The following is a 14,845-nucleotide window of genomic DNA, read 5'->3' on the forward strand; positions in this document are numbered from 1 at the left end:
TATACACACATTATATGTGCACATACTATATGCATACTATATATGCACATACTATATGCATACTATATATGCACATACTATATATGCACATACTATACACACATTATATATGTATAGTATGTGTGTATGATACACATACTATACAATTTCTGTGTGTGTACAGAAATTGTATCATAAAGTTTTTTAAAAGATTATTCATCTTGTTCCTCTTTTTTACACCCACAATGAATTTGGAGTAAATTTTATCATCTAATCTGGTCATTTGACTCTTAATTTGGATTTGAATGCTATAGCATGTAATGACATAACTTGTGGGAGCCTTGGTTGGCTCTGAAGCAAAACTGGTTATGTAAAAAGGAAGGAAGACTCTAATCAAAGTAAAAAATATGAACTTCATTTAAAAGTTTTCTTTTGACAATACATGAAGAATGCACACAGAAAAAAATGTTGTAATAATTATTCACTTTCTTCTGATGCTTTGTTTTCTTAGAAAAACCAAGCCCACCTGAAAAACTTGGAGTAACAAGTATATCCAAAGACAGTGTTTCCCTGTCCTGGCTGAAGCCTGAACATGATGGCGGAAGCAGAATTGTACACTATGTTGTTGAGGCACTAGAAAAAGGACAGAAAAACTGGGTTAAATGTGCAGTGGCAAAGTCAACCCATCACGTTGTTTCTGGTCTGAGGGAGAATTCTGAATACTTTTTCCGGGTATTTGCTGAAAATCAAGCTGGACTAAGTGACCCAAGAGAGCTTCTGCTTCCTGTTCTTATTAAGGAGCAAATAGGTATGTCTAATTTTATGTAGGAGCAAAATTTGAAATTATTTGCATGATTTTTATGTTAATTTTCAGAAACCCATTTTCACCTTCACTTCCTATACTCATTTTTCAGAACCACCTGAAATTGATATGAAGAATTTCCCAAGTCATACTGTCTATGTTAGAGCTGGTTCAAACCTTAAAGTTGACATTCCAATCTCTGGAAAACCACTTCCCAAGGTGACCTTATCAAGAGACGGTGTCCCCCTTAAAGCAACCATGAGATTTAATACTGAAGTTACTGCTGAGAACCTGACCATCCATCTCAAAGAAAGTGTTACAGCTGATGCTGGAAGATATGAGATCATTGCTGCCAACTCCAGTGGAACAACCAAAGCTTTCATTAACATTGTTGTGCTGGACAGACCTGGTCCTCCAACTGGACCTGTTGTTATTAGTGATATAACTGAAGAAAGCGTGACTCTCAAGTGGGAGCCACCTAAGTATGATGGTGGAAGTCAAGTTACCAACTACATCCTACTCAAAAGAGAAACGACTACTGCAGTATGGACTGAAGTGTCCGCAACAGTTGCAAGAACCATGATTAAAGTCATGAAACTGACCACAGGAGAAGAATACCAATTCCGCATCAAGGCAGAAAACCGCTTTGGCATCAGTGATCACATAGATTCAGCTTGTGTGATTGTCAAACTGCCATACAGTAAGTTGTCCAACTTTTCAAAGATCCAGGTTTTCATTTACCATAAATGTGTTAAATGTCTGTACTAATCTATGGGATTTCTCTCTTTTGTAGCAACGCCTGGACCGCCATCTACACCATGGGTCACTAATGTTACTCGAGAAAGCATCACTGTGGGCTGGCATGAACCAGTGTCTAATGGAGGCAGTGCAATCATAGGCTATCACCTAGAAATGAAAGACAGAAACAGTATTTTATGGCAAAAGGCCAACAAACTGGTCATCCGCACAACTCACTTCAAAGTCACAACAATCAGTGCTGGACTTATTTATGAATTCAGGGTGTATGCAGAAAATGCTGCTGGAGTTGGGAAACCCAGCCATCCTTCTGAACCAGTCTTGGCAATTGATGCCTGTGGTATGTATTTGTCATGGGAAGGGAAGTTCTGATAACAAAAATGCAAATATTACTTCTGCAAAGCAAAATAATAATGACTTAAGTGCTGCTAATCTGCTTCTCTTATTACCACAGAACCCCCAAGAAATGTTCGTATCACTGATATTTCAAAGAACTCTGTCAGCCTTTCATGGCAACAACCAGCTTTTGATGGAGGTAGCAAGATTACAGGCTACATTGTTGAGAGACGTGACCTTCCAGATGGCAGATGGACCAAGGCCAGCTTCACCAATGTTATTGAAACTCAATTCACCATTTCTGGCTTGACTCAGAATTCCCAGTATGAATTCCGTGTCTTTGCTAGGAATGCTGTTGGCTCCATTAGCAATCCATCAGAAGTTGTAGGGCCCATTACTTGCATCGATTCTTATGGTAAGCATGTTTAGCACTTTGAGTCTCAACAGCTGTTTAACTCAGTATTTTCTCTTGCCTTTTCCTGAAAGAAATTATGAACTAGTTGGGAGTCTGAAAAGAATTCCTTAAATACCTTTCCAGCCCTCATAACTTGACTGTAAAGAAAGATTTAGACCTCAGGTTATCAATGGTCCTTTCCAACTTCAATCTTTTATGATTCTTTGATTGTATGAGTTGGCGCTTTCGTTCTATTTTAAATTATCAGAGTCAATAATTCAAACCATGGTTGAGTTTCTAGAAAATATTGCTCTTAAATAAGTGACAAACTAAATAGAGACTTGTTTGTTTGTTTTTTGGGCTCAAATGATTCTCATGCCTCAGCCACCTGAGTAGCTGGGATTACAGGCGTGCGCCACCATTCCCAGCTAATTTTTTGTATTTTTAGCAGAGACGGGGTTTTACCACGTTGGCCAGGCTGGTCTCAACCTCCTGACTTCAGGTGATTAACCTGCCTCGGCCTCCCAAAATATTGGGATTACAGGCATGAGCCACCACACCTGGTCTAAATAGACACGTTGATGATGACAGTATTAGCAGCAGCTAACATTTATTGAGTAATTTTCAAGAATTCTTTCCCTTAGTTCTCACAGCCCCCATATTAGCATCTTATAGAAGGGAAACTGAGGCTGAGAGTGCTTTTGCAACTTCCCCATTAGGGATGGAGTGGAAATTCAAACAGACTTCAGAGCCTTCTCTATCATGGTTATTCCAAAATGCATATTCTTCACCATTCTGGAAAATAAGTGGCAGATTCAACTCAACAATGTTTTGAAAATTAAAATGTCATGAGACTCAGGTATCCTGTAACACATTTCCTGAAAGATCTCTATATTTGCTAAGAGAAAGCTGAGCCACTATAGTGTCTAGGCAAAAGTATCCACTCCCATCTTCATGCTGAGAATTTCAGGGCTGTTCTTTATTTATGAATCATGCTTTGTGGACACTGAATCAGTGTTTATGAGAGTGTGAAGCAAGTCAAATTTAGTTCTGTTTCTTGATAGTTCGAAACAGCCTAGCAGAAAACTGTCCAGTATGTAGTCCTGTGGGTAGAGAATTCAGACTTTAAGGGTTTGATGTGAACTGTCCACACTTGGATATCAGTGAACTGGGAAGGGAAAAGAAAAAGAATAGGAGGTGGTTAGAGGGAAAGGAAAGAAAAGCTAAAGTGAAAGAAAATGTGTAACAGCTTCTTCCATGATGTTCTCACTACCATATCCCATTTCATCTCTGGAATAAAGCAACTAATAGACTTTAAAACACATGTAAAAGGTGCTTAAGGCCCTGCACAACTCAGTCTTTCTACCCCATCTGAGATAGAAGAGTGGCCTATAAATTTTTAATTTTTAAAATAATAATTGCATAGAATTAGAATGACTGTGTGTGTGTATAATTTAATAAGGGCCAATTACCTTACTTTAAGATTGATGCAACTATTTTTTTATCCTTATAATACTTTAAATATTTCTCAACTGCTTTTCTTGCAGGTGGTCCTGTAATTGATTTGCCTCTGGAATATACAGAAGTTGTCAAATACAGAGCAGGTACATCTGTGAAGCTCAGAGCTGGCATTTCTGGCAAACCTGCGCCTACAATAGAATGGTATAAAGATGATAAAGAATTACAAACCAATGCACTGGTGTGTGTCGAAAATACTACTGACCTTGCATCTATACTCATCAAAGATGCCGATCGCCTTAATAGTGGATGCTATGAATTAAAACTAAGGAATGCCATGGGCTCAGCCTCAGCCACCATCAGAGTACAGATCCTTGGTAGGTGCTGAATTTAGACCACTGTCATGTTACATTTGCCTAAAGCTTAGTAGTTTTAAATAAGTAGGCTTTAAAGAAGTACTAACGTAGTGTTTTATTCTTTCATTGATAGACAAACCAGGCCCACCGGGTGGACCAATTGAATTTAAGACTGTAACTGCTGAAAAGATCACCCTTCTCTGGCGGCCTCCAGCTGATGATGGTGGTGCAAAAATCACTCACTACATTGTGGAAAAGCGTGAGACAAGCCGCGTTGTATGGTCCATGGTGTCTGAAAATTTGGAAGAGTGCATCATTACAACCACCAAAATTATCAAAGGAAATGAATACATCTTCCGGGTCCGAGCCGTGAACAAATACGGAATTGGCGAACCACTAGAATCTGATTCTGTTGTAGCCAAGAATGCATTTGGTGAGACATGATTTCATTAGAAAACTGAAATGTGAAAAATTTAAAATAAACTTTGCTAAACTGTGCATATGCTTTAATTTTATTTTGTATAACACCTGTCTCATTACCATCCTTTTCACAAGGTGAAAAATATAAAAAGTAAAACTAATATTCCTGGATGGAATGTGAACATCATAGATATAATTTATCAGTATGTTGATCCTTGTACCTCGTTTTCCTTTCTTTTCTAAATAGTTACACCTGGGCCACCAGGCATACCAGAAGTGACAAAGATTACCAAGAATTCGATGACTGTTGTCTGGAGCAGGCCAATTGCAGATGGCGGTAGTGATATAAGTGGCTATTTCCTTGAAAAACGAGATAAGAAGAGTCTAGGATGGTTTAAAGTACTAAAAGAGACTATCCGTGACACCAGACAGAAAGTAACAGGACTCACAGAAAACAGCGACTATCAATACAGAGTCTGTGCTGTAAACGCTGCTGGACAAGGTCCATTCTCCGAACCATCTGAATTCTACAAAGCTGCTGATCCTATTGGTAAGTGCGCATACCTGCAGCATCTTCAACTGTGTCTTCTTAATTCGCCTGTGTGACTGAATTGTAAGTGATTGTATAATTATTTTATTGTGAATGGCCATTCCAGATCCTCCAGGTCCACCTGCTAAGATAAGAATCACAGATTCAACCAAGTCATCCATCACCCTTGGCTGGAGTAAGCCTGTCTATGATGGGGGCAGTGCTGTTACCGGTTATGTTGTCGAGATGAGACAAGGAGAGGAAGAGGAATGGACTGTTGTCTCTACCAAAGGAGAGTTTAGAACTACAGAATATGTGGTATCCAACCTGAAACCTGGAGTCAATTACTACTTCCGGGTATCTGCTGTAAACTGTGCTGGACAAGGAGAACCTATAGAATTGACTGAACCTGTACAAGCTAAAGATATACTTGGTATGTACCTACTGGTGTGATTATGTTTCTTATAAGCATACTTCCAGGAAATCACTCATGTTTTGCTTTTAAAATTCACCATATATATCCATTTTATGTCTACAGAGGCACCAGAGATTGACCTGGATGTGGCTCTCAGAACTTCTGTTATTGCCAAAGCTGGTGAAGACGTACAAGTGTTGATTCCCTTTAAAGGCAGACCTCCACCTACTGTCATATGGAGAAAAGATGAGAAGAATCTTGGCAGTGATGCCAGATACAGCATTGAAAACACCGATTCATCTTCGTTACTCACCATTCCTCAAGTTACTCGCAATGATACAGGAAAATATATTCTCACAATAGAAAATGGAGTTGGTGAACCTAAGTCTTCAACTGTGAGTGTCAAAGTGCTTGACACACCAGCTGCCTGCCAGAAACTACAGGTTAAACATGTTTCTCAAGGCACAGTCACTTTGCTCTGGGATCCTCCTCTCATTGATGGAGGGTCTCCAATAATTAATTATGTCATTGAAAAGAGAGATGCTACCAAGAGAACATGGTCTGTCGTGTCACACAAATGTTCCAGCACAACCTTCAAGCTAACAGATTTGTCAGAGAAGACTCCATTCTTCTTCAGAGTTCTTGCAGAAAATGAAATTGGAATTGGGGAACCCTGTGACACTACAGAGCCAGTGAAGGCTGCTGAAGTACCAGCTCCTATACGTGATCTCTCAATGAAAGACTCAACAAAGACATCTGTCATCCTCAGCTGGACCAAACCTGACTTTGATGGTGGTAGCCTCATCACAGACTATGTTGTGGAAAGGAAAGGAAAAGGTGAACAGACATGGTCCCATGCTGGCATAAGTAAGACATGTGAAATTGAGGTTAGCCAACTTAAGGAGCAGTCAGTCCTGGAGTTCAGAGTGTTTGCCAAAAATGAGAAAGGACTGAGTGATCCTGTCACTATTGGGCCAATTACAGTGAAAGAACTTGTCATTACACCCGAAGTTGACCTGTCAGAAATCCCTGGGGCACAAGTCACTGTCAGAATTGGGCACAATGTGCACCTTGAATTACCTTATAAAGGAAAACCCAAACCATCCATCAGTTGGCTGAAAGACGGCTTGCCACTGAAAGAAAGTGAATTTGTTCGTTTCAGCAAAACCGAAAACAAAATTACTTTGAGTATTAAGAATGCCAAGAAGGAGCATGGAGGGAAATACACTGTTATTCTTGATAATGCAGTGTGCAGAACTGCAGTCCCCATTACGGTCATTACCCTTGGCCCACCATCAAAGCCCAAAGGACCCATTCGATTTGATGAAATCAAGGCTGATAGTGTCATCCTGTCATGGGATGTACCTGAAGATGATGGAGGAGGAGAAATTACTTGTTACAGCATCGAGAAGCGGGAAACTTCACAAACTAATTGGAAGATGGTGTGTTCAAGTGTTGCCAGGACGACTTTCAAAGTTCCTAATCTAGTCAAAGACGCTGAATACCAGTTTAGAGTGAGGGCAGAAAACAGATACGGAGTCAGCCAACCACTTGTCTCAAACATTATTGTGGCAAAACACCAGTTCAGGATTCCTGGTCCCCCAGGAAAGCCAGTTATATACAATGTGACTTCTGATGGCATGTCACTAACTTGGGATGCTCCAGTTTATGATGGTGGTTCAGAAGTTACTGGATTCCATGTTGAAAAGAAAGAAAGAAATAGCATCCTCTGGCAAAAAGTTAATACATCACCAATCTCTGGAAGAGAATATAGAGCTACTGGACTGATAGAAGGTCTGGATTACCAATTCCGTGTATATGCTGAAAATTCTGCTGGCCTAAGTTCACCAAGTGACCCAAGCAAATTTACCTTAGCTGTTTCTCCAGTAGGTAAGTGATTATTATTCAAATACATTTAGTTTAGCGATTGAATATATTAGAAACAAATATATCAAACACCGCTTTTCTTCTCTGCATCATCTTACATATCTTCTTGTCACTAGAGAACCAGTCATGTAAAACAAGAGGAATGATTTTAAATCAATCTAATAAACTAATTTGAAGTTCATTTTAAAGAATATGAAATGAAAAGTTAAAATTAATGACCAAAATGAGTTTGGGAGATTGAATAAATTATTTATTATAAAAAATTTATTTATTTATTAAAATTACTGAAAAATTTTATTTCTCTTCGATGGATGATTAAGACCTGGTTACAAATGTAATGATGCATTTACCTTCCTTATAATTTTGTAGACCCACCTGGCACTCCTGACTACATTGATGTCACCCGGGAAACCATCACACTTAAATGGAACCCACCATTGCGTGATGGAGGCAGTAAGATTGTGGCCTATAGCATTGAGAAACGGCAAGGAAGTGAACGCTGGGTGAGATGCAACTTCACTGACATCAGTGAATGTCAGTACACAGTTACAGGACTCAGTCCTGGGGATCGCTATGAGTTCAGAATAATTGCGAGAAATGCTGTTGGAACTATAAGCCCACCTTCACAGTCTTCTGGTATTATCATGACAAGAGATGAAAATGGTAAGCATTTACAACTTATTTCCAATGAGACTAAGAGCATTTACATTTTTAAAAAACACGTTTGGCCCTTGGCCTGTTAAATGGGAACAGAAATTACCTATGGTTGCTAAGTGGATGAATTATGTCTTTCTACCTTTCAAGAGAAAAGAAAAAAAGTAATTGGCATCAATTCTTTTTGTCATGTCTATTATTTCACTCCATTCCTGTATAAAGAGTATGCAGCAAGTGGGAATGAGTTTTTAGCTTTGTAATTTTTGCCACTTACAGTAAATGAAGAAAAAGTTCCTCGGGAATAACTGTCCACCCTTACTGAAGTTATTAAAATACAACATATATCCAACAACACAATCATCCCCTTGCTTGAATGTAGCTGATGACCTCTTAAAAGAACTTGTTTAACTGTACAGCAGTATTAGGAAGTAAATGATCTGTAAATGTTTCACTTCTCTTTTTACAAACAGCAGTGCAAAATTAAAAACATGACAAGCATTACAAGGGAAATAATAATAGGGAAATATTTAACCCCAGGTTCCAAATTCTCAATTATCAATCCTACTTTCAAAAGAGCCTTTGGTAGCACAGTACAAGTCATTACCCTTCCAGGCTTTAATCTGGCACTAATGAAAAATATATGTTTATGTACATCTTTATTAAGCCAAACTAATACATAGGCTTTCTCTTTCTTTTGTAGTTCCACCAATAGTAGAGTTTGGCCCTGAGTACTTTGATGGTCTCATTATTAAGTCTGGAGACAGCCTTAGAATCAAAGCTTTGGTACAAGGACGACCAGTGCCTCGAGTAACTTGGTTCAAAGATGGAGTGGAAATTGAAAAGAGGATGAATATGGAAATAACCGATGTCCTTGGATCCACAAGCCTATTTGTTAGAGATGCAACTCGGGACCATCGTGGTATATATACAGTGGAAGCCAAAAATGCATCTGGTTCTGCAAAAGCAGAAATTAAAGTGAAAGTACAAGGTACTTTTAAAATAGCTTCTTAATGTGACAGTTTATGAACCTGGATTAGAGACATGCCTAGTTGTATTTTAATGGACAAGGAAAAAGAAACTAACTCTAGAAACTTTTTCTTATAGATACACCAGGGAAAGTAGTTGGGCCAATAAGATTCACCAATATTACTGGGGAGAAGATGACTCTGTGGTGGGATGCTCCACTCAATGATGGTTGTGCTCCCATAACACACTACATCATCGAAAAACGGGAAACCAGCAGACTCGCTTGGGCACTAATTGAGGATAAATGTGAAGCCCAAAGTTACACTGCCATTAAACTAATAAATGGCAATGAATACCAATTCCGTGTTTCTGCAGTTAACAAGTTTGGTGTTGGCAGACCACTTGATTCTGATCCAGTGGTTGCTCAAATACAATACAGTAAGTTTGCATTTTTACTAAGTGGTACTATGTCAAAAGATTAACCTTCCAAGCAAATGTATCTGATTGATTTGGGATTTTTATTTTTGTTTTTGTTTTTGTTTTTGTCTTATAGCTATTCCTGATGCCCCTGGCATTCCAGAACCTAGCAACATAACAGGCAACAGCATTACCCTGACATGGGCAAGGCCGGAATCAGATGGTGGCAGTGAAATTCAACAGTATATCCTTGAAAGAAGAGAAAAGAAAAGCACAAGATGGGTAAAAGTGATCAGCAAACGACCAATCTCTGAGACAAGATTCAAAGTCACTGGTCTGATAGAAGGCAATGAGTATGAATTCCACATCATGGCTGAAAATGCTGCAGGAGTTGGACCTGCAAGTGGCATCTCAAGACTCATTAAATGTAGAGAGCCCGTCAACCCACCAGGTCCTCCGGCAGTGGTCAAAGTAACAGACACATCAAAGACAACTGTGAGCTTAGAATGGTCCAAACCAGTGTTTGATGGTGGCATGGAAATAATTGGGTACATTATTGAAATGTGTAAGGCTGACTTAGGAGACTGGCACAAGGTGAATGCAGAGGCATGCGTGAAAACAAGATATACAGTCACTGATCTGCAAGCAGGTGAAGAATACAAATTCCGAGTTAGTGCTATCAATGGTGCTGGAAAAGGAGACAGCTGTGAAGTGACCGGCACAATTAAAGCAGTTGACCGGTTAACAGCTCCTGAGTTAGACATAGATGCAAACTTCAAACAGACTCATGTTGTTAGAGCTGGGGCCAGTATTCGCCTCTTCATTGCCTACCAAGGTAGACCTACTCCTACAGCTGTGTGGAGCAAACCAGATTCCAACCTTAGCCTTCGGGCTGATATCCATACAACAGACTCCTTCAGCACCCTCACCGTGGAAAACTGCAACAGAAATGATGCAGGAAAATATACCCTTACTGTGGAAAACAACAGTGGTAGTAAGTCAATCACATTCACTGTAAAAGTGCTAGACACTCCAGGCCCACCTGGCCCAATTACCTTCAAAGATGTGACCCGGGGAACTGCTACATTGATGTGGGATGCCCCTCTTCTTGACGGTGGTGCCCGAATCCATCACTATGTGGTAGAGAAACGAGAAGCAAGTCGCCGTAGTTGGCAGGTGATCAGTGAAAAATGCACTCGTCAGATCCTCAAGGTCAGTGATCTGGCAGAAGGTGTTCCATACTATTTCCGTGTTTCTGCAGAAAATGAGTATGGTGTTGGTGAGCCCTATGAAATGCCAGAACCAATTGTAGCCACAGAACAGCCTGCTCCACCCAGGAGACTTGACATTGTTGATACTAGCAAATCTTCCGCAGTCTTAGCTTGGCTTAAGCCTGACCATGATGGAGGCAGCCGGATCACTGGCTACCTGCTTGAAATGAGACAAAAGGGATCTGACTTTTGGGTTGAAGCTGGTCACACCAAACAGCTGACTTTCACAGTAGAGCATCTTGTTGAGAACACTGAGTATGAATTCCGTGTGAAGGCCAAGAATGATGCTGGCTATAGTGAACCCAGGGAAGCCTTCTCTTCCGTCATCATTAAGGAGCCTCAAATTGAGCCCACTGCTGACCTCACTGGAATTACCAATCAGCTCATAACTTGCAAAGCAGGAAGCCCATTTACCATTGATGTACCAATCAGTGGTCGTCCTGCCCCCAAAGTAACATGGAAATTGGAAGAAATGAGACTTAAAGAGACAGATCGAGTGAGCATCGCAACAACAAAAGACAGAACCACCCTGACTGTAAAGGACAGCATGAGAGGTGACTCTGGAAGATACTTCTTGACCCTGGAAAATACAGCTGGTGTTAAAACATTCACTGTCACAGTTGTTGTCATTGGAAGGCCAGGTCCAGTAACCGGCCCCATTGAGGTCTCATCTGTCTCTGCTGAATCATGTGTCCTGTCATGGGGAGAACCTAAAGATGATGGAGGCACTGAAATTACTAATTACATAGTTGAAAAGCGTGAATCAGGTACAACAGCTTGGCAGCTTGTCAATTCCAGTGTCAAGCGCACTCAAATTAAAGTCACTCATCTCACAAAATACATGGAATATTCTTTCCGTGTCAGTTCAGAGAACAGATTTGGTGTCAGCAAACCTCTAGAATCAGCACCAATAGTTGCTGAACATCCATTTGGTAAGAAAAATTAAAATCATATTTCAAAGTCTCTATTATTAAATATTTCCCCTGAGTTTTATAAAATTGTATTCATACTTAATACCTTTGTTTATATTTAGTCCCACCAAGTGCTCCTACCAGACCTGAGGTCTACCATGTGTCTGCCAATGCCATGTCTATTCGTTGGGAAGAACCCTACCATGATGGTGGCAGTAAAATCATTGGCTACTGGGTTGAGAAGAAAGAACGTAACACAATTCTTTGGGTGAAAGAAAACAAAGTGCCATGCTTAGAGTGCAACTACAAAGTAACCGGTTTAGTAGAAGGACTGGAATATCAGTTCAGAACTTATGCACTCAATGCTGCAGGCGTTAGCAAGGCCAGCGAAGCTTCAAGACCTATAATGGCTCAAAATCCAGTTGGTATGTATCACAATTTATGGGCATATTTGTTTATTACTACTGATTCCAGTAGAACTCAGAGTGGTATATTTTAATCTTATTTTTGCATCCCTTCTAGATGCACCAGGCAGACCAGAGGTGACAGATGTCACAAGATCAACAGTATCACTGATTTGGTCTGCCCCAGTGTATGATGGAGGCAGCAAGGTTGTGGGCTACATCATAGAGCGTAAGCCAGTCAGTGAGGTAGGAGACGGTCGCTGGCTGAAGTGCAACTATACCATTGTATCTGACAATTTCTTCACCGTGACTGCTCTCAGTGAAGGGGACACTTATGAGTTCCGTGTGTTAGCCAAGAATGCAGCAGGCGTAATTAGCAAAGGGTCTGAATCTACAGGCCCCATCACTTGCCGAGATGAATACGGTAGGAAATAGTCAACATTCTCCTTTTTAAAATTATCACAATTTACGTGAAAATAAACTCTCAGATATTCATTCATATCTATTTTGCCTACTGACAGCTCCACCCAAAGCCGAACTGGATGCTCGATTACAGGGTGATCTGGTTACCATCAGAGCAGGTTCTGATCTTGTTCTGGATGCTGCAGTTGGTGGCAAACCTGAACCCAAAATTATCTGGACCAAAGGAGACAAGGAACTAGATCTCTGTGAAAAGGTCTCTTTGCAGTATACTGGCAAACGAGCAACTGCTGTGATCAAGTTCTGTGACAGAAGTGACAGTGGAAAATACACTTTAACAGTGAAAAATGCCAGCGGGACCAAGGCCGTGTCTGTCATGGTCAAAGTGCTTGGTAAACATGTCAAATGTTCTTACATTTATATAGCATTTTCTAGTGTGGGCAGAAAGAATGATCTTCATTATGGCTTGTCATTACACCTGTTTCAGATACCCCTGGCCCATGTGGAAAGCTCACTGTCAGCAGAGTAACAGAGGAGAAGTGCACTTTAGCCTGGGGCCTTCCTCAGGAAGATGGAGGAGCAGAAATCACTCACTACATCGTGGAAAGACGCGAGACTAGCAGGCTCAACTGGGTGATTGTCGAAGGCGAATGCCCAACCCTATCCCATGTTGTTACCAGGCTCATCAAGAACAATGAATACATATTCCGAGTGAGGGCAGTAAACAAATACGGCCCTGGTGTGCCTGCTGAATCAGAGCCAATTGTAGCCAGAAACTCATTCAGTGAGTATTAACACTTGTAAACAATTTGATGGTTGAAATATAACAGGATCACGGGGAGGAGGAAGAAGGGTAGTCTTACCAATCGTAATTTTATGCAATTCTGATCATCCTTATTTTCATAAATATGTAAACAGCTATTCCATCACCACCTGGCATACCTGAAGAAGTTGGGGCTGGCAAAGAGCATATCATCATCCAGTGGACAAAACCTGAATCTGATGGTGGCAATGAAATCAGCAACTACCTAGTAGACAAACGTGAGAAGAAGAGCCTGCGCTGGACACGTGTCAACAAAGACTACATCGTGTATGATACTAGGCTGAAGGTGACCAGCCTGATGGAAGGTTGTGATTACCAGTTCCGGGTGACTGCAGTGAATGCAGCTGGTAACAGTGAGCCCAGCGAAGCTTCCAACTTCATCTCATGCAGAGAACCATCATGTGAGCTCCAAGAATCATACATAAATACAATGTTCCTCAAAACTATATGACAGATAAAATTTTCCAACACACAATTTCTAAGAATTTGTAAAATTTATGGTCTAGAAAAGCCTACACTTATTAGCATGATCATAAATATAGCTTAAGTCAGAGAACATTTTAACTATTATATCTGTTGATAAGTTAGCAATTAGAATTGCTAAAAATTGTTACAGTATTTTCCAATTAATGGAAAAATATTCTACTACCAATATGAAAAGAATCTATTTTATAAATCTTCCTAAGAATAGGGAGAAAGAAGCATTATACTGTAACTACTGAAAAGAAAAATGGCAAAACTCCTTTTAAGAAAAGGCTTAGCAGGAACATAAGGTTTCTAGTAGTTTAATAAGTTACTGACAAAATAATTGTCACGAGAGCTTCAAAAATAAGTGACAAATCCTTTTACAGAGTCTGATTCCAAGAACTATTAAGGAATAGTCACTGGGACTGAATTGGGGAAGTTGACAAAACCAATTCCTGTATTCATTAGAAATGTATTGGTGGCATGTGATACTAACCTAGTGAAAGATAAGCAACTCTTTAAGGAAAAGTCCCTGAGAATAGGTACTTTAAGTAATGAGCTTAGATAACGAAGAACACATAGTGAAGCTAGCCAAAGTAGTAGGAAAGAAACATCTACTTTCCTAAAGCAATTTAATTCTTAAGATAATAATATTAAATTATAATGTGCCATACAGTGCTGTCCTATGATATTAAGAGCCTAGTTAATAAAGATTATCTTGGTGAGTATGGACAAACTGCAATAATGCCTTTGTGAGTCTTGAAAACCAAAAATACAAATCTCAAGTTTCCTTATTTGCCTAATATCTGCATCTCACTTTTTAAATTCCACAGATACCCCTGGACCACCTTCTGCTCCAAGAGTTGTCGATACCACCAAATACAGCATTAGTTTGGCATGGACCAAGCCCATGTACGATGGTGGTGCTGATATCATAGGCTATGTTCTGGAAATGCAAGAGAAGGACACTGATCAGTGGTACCGAGTGCATACCAATGCCACAATAAGAAATACTGAATTCACTGTGCCAGACCTTAAAATGGGCCAGAAATATTCCTTCAGAGTTGCTGCCGTGAACATGAAGGGTATGAGCGAATACAGCGAATCAACTGCTGAAATTGAGCCCGTGGAAAGAATAGGTATTTATAATACAAGCTTTTAGGTGAATTATTTTCTTCTCAT

The 14,845-nt window shown here is 40.0% G+C and overlaps 1 protein-coding gene across 2 annotated transcripts in view; it reads left to right on the plus strand.

Annotated features, from left to right (window-relative positions):
• The window catches only part of TTN (titin), a 270,706-nt gene that overhangs the window by 237,909 nt on the left and 17,952 nt on the right, over positions 1 to 14,845 (plus strand). For both annotated transcript variants that reach the window (XM_064373293.1, XM_064373294.1), the window contains 19 exons: positions 491 to 787; positions 894 to 1,481; positions 1,575 to 1,877; positions 1,992 to 2,288; positions 3,815 to 4,102; positions 4,215 to 4,514; positions 4,749 to 5,051; positions 5,158 to 5,463; positions 5,569 to 7,335; positions 7,702 to 7,995; positions 8,687 to 8,974; positions 9,091 to 9,390; positions 9,506 to 11,572; positions 11,674 to 11,976; positions 12,074 to 12,379; positions 12,477 to 12,767; positions 12,863 to 13,159; positions 13,294 to 13,599; positions 14,497 to 14,802. In XM_064373293.1, coding sequence (XP_064229363.1) covers positions 491 to 787; positions 894 to 1,481; positions 1,575 to 1,877; positions 1,992 to 2,288; positions 3,815 to 4,102; positions 4,215 to 4,514; positions 4,749 to 5,051; positions 5,158 to 5,463; positions 5,569 to 7,335; positions 7,702 to 7,995; positions 8,687 to 8,974; positions 9,091 to 9,390; positions 9,506 to 11,572; positions 11,674 to 11,976; positions 12,074 to 12,379; positions 12,477 to 12,767; positions 12,863 to 13,159; positions 13,294 to 13,599; positions 14,497 to 14,802 — 9,207 coding nt within the window. The remainder of the gene's footprint in view (positions 1 to 490; positions 788 to 893; positions 1,482 to 1,574; positions 1,878 to 1,991; positions 2,289 to 3,814; positions 4,103 to 4,214; positions 4,515 to 4,748; positions 5,052 to 5,157; positions 5,464 to 5,568; positions 7,336 to 7,701; positions 7,996 to 8,686; positions 8,975 to 9,090; positions 9,391 to 9,505; positions 11,573 to 11,673; positions 11,977 to 12,073; positions 12,380 to 12,476; positions 12,768 to 12,862; positions 13,160 to 13,293; positions 13,600 to 14,496; positions 14,803 to 14,845) is intronic.

This window comes from Aotus nancymaae, unplaced genomic scaffold, assembly GCF_030222135.1.
Source record: "Aotus nancymaae isolate 86718 unplaced genomic scaffold, 86718_ANA_hifiasm-v0.15.2.pri h1tg000008l, whole genome shotgun sequence".
Classification (NCBI taxonomy): Eukaryota; Metazoa; Chordata; class Mammalia; order Primates; family Aotidae; genus Aotus; species Aotus nancymaae.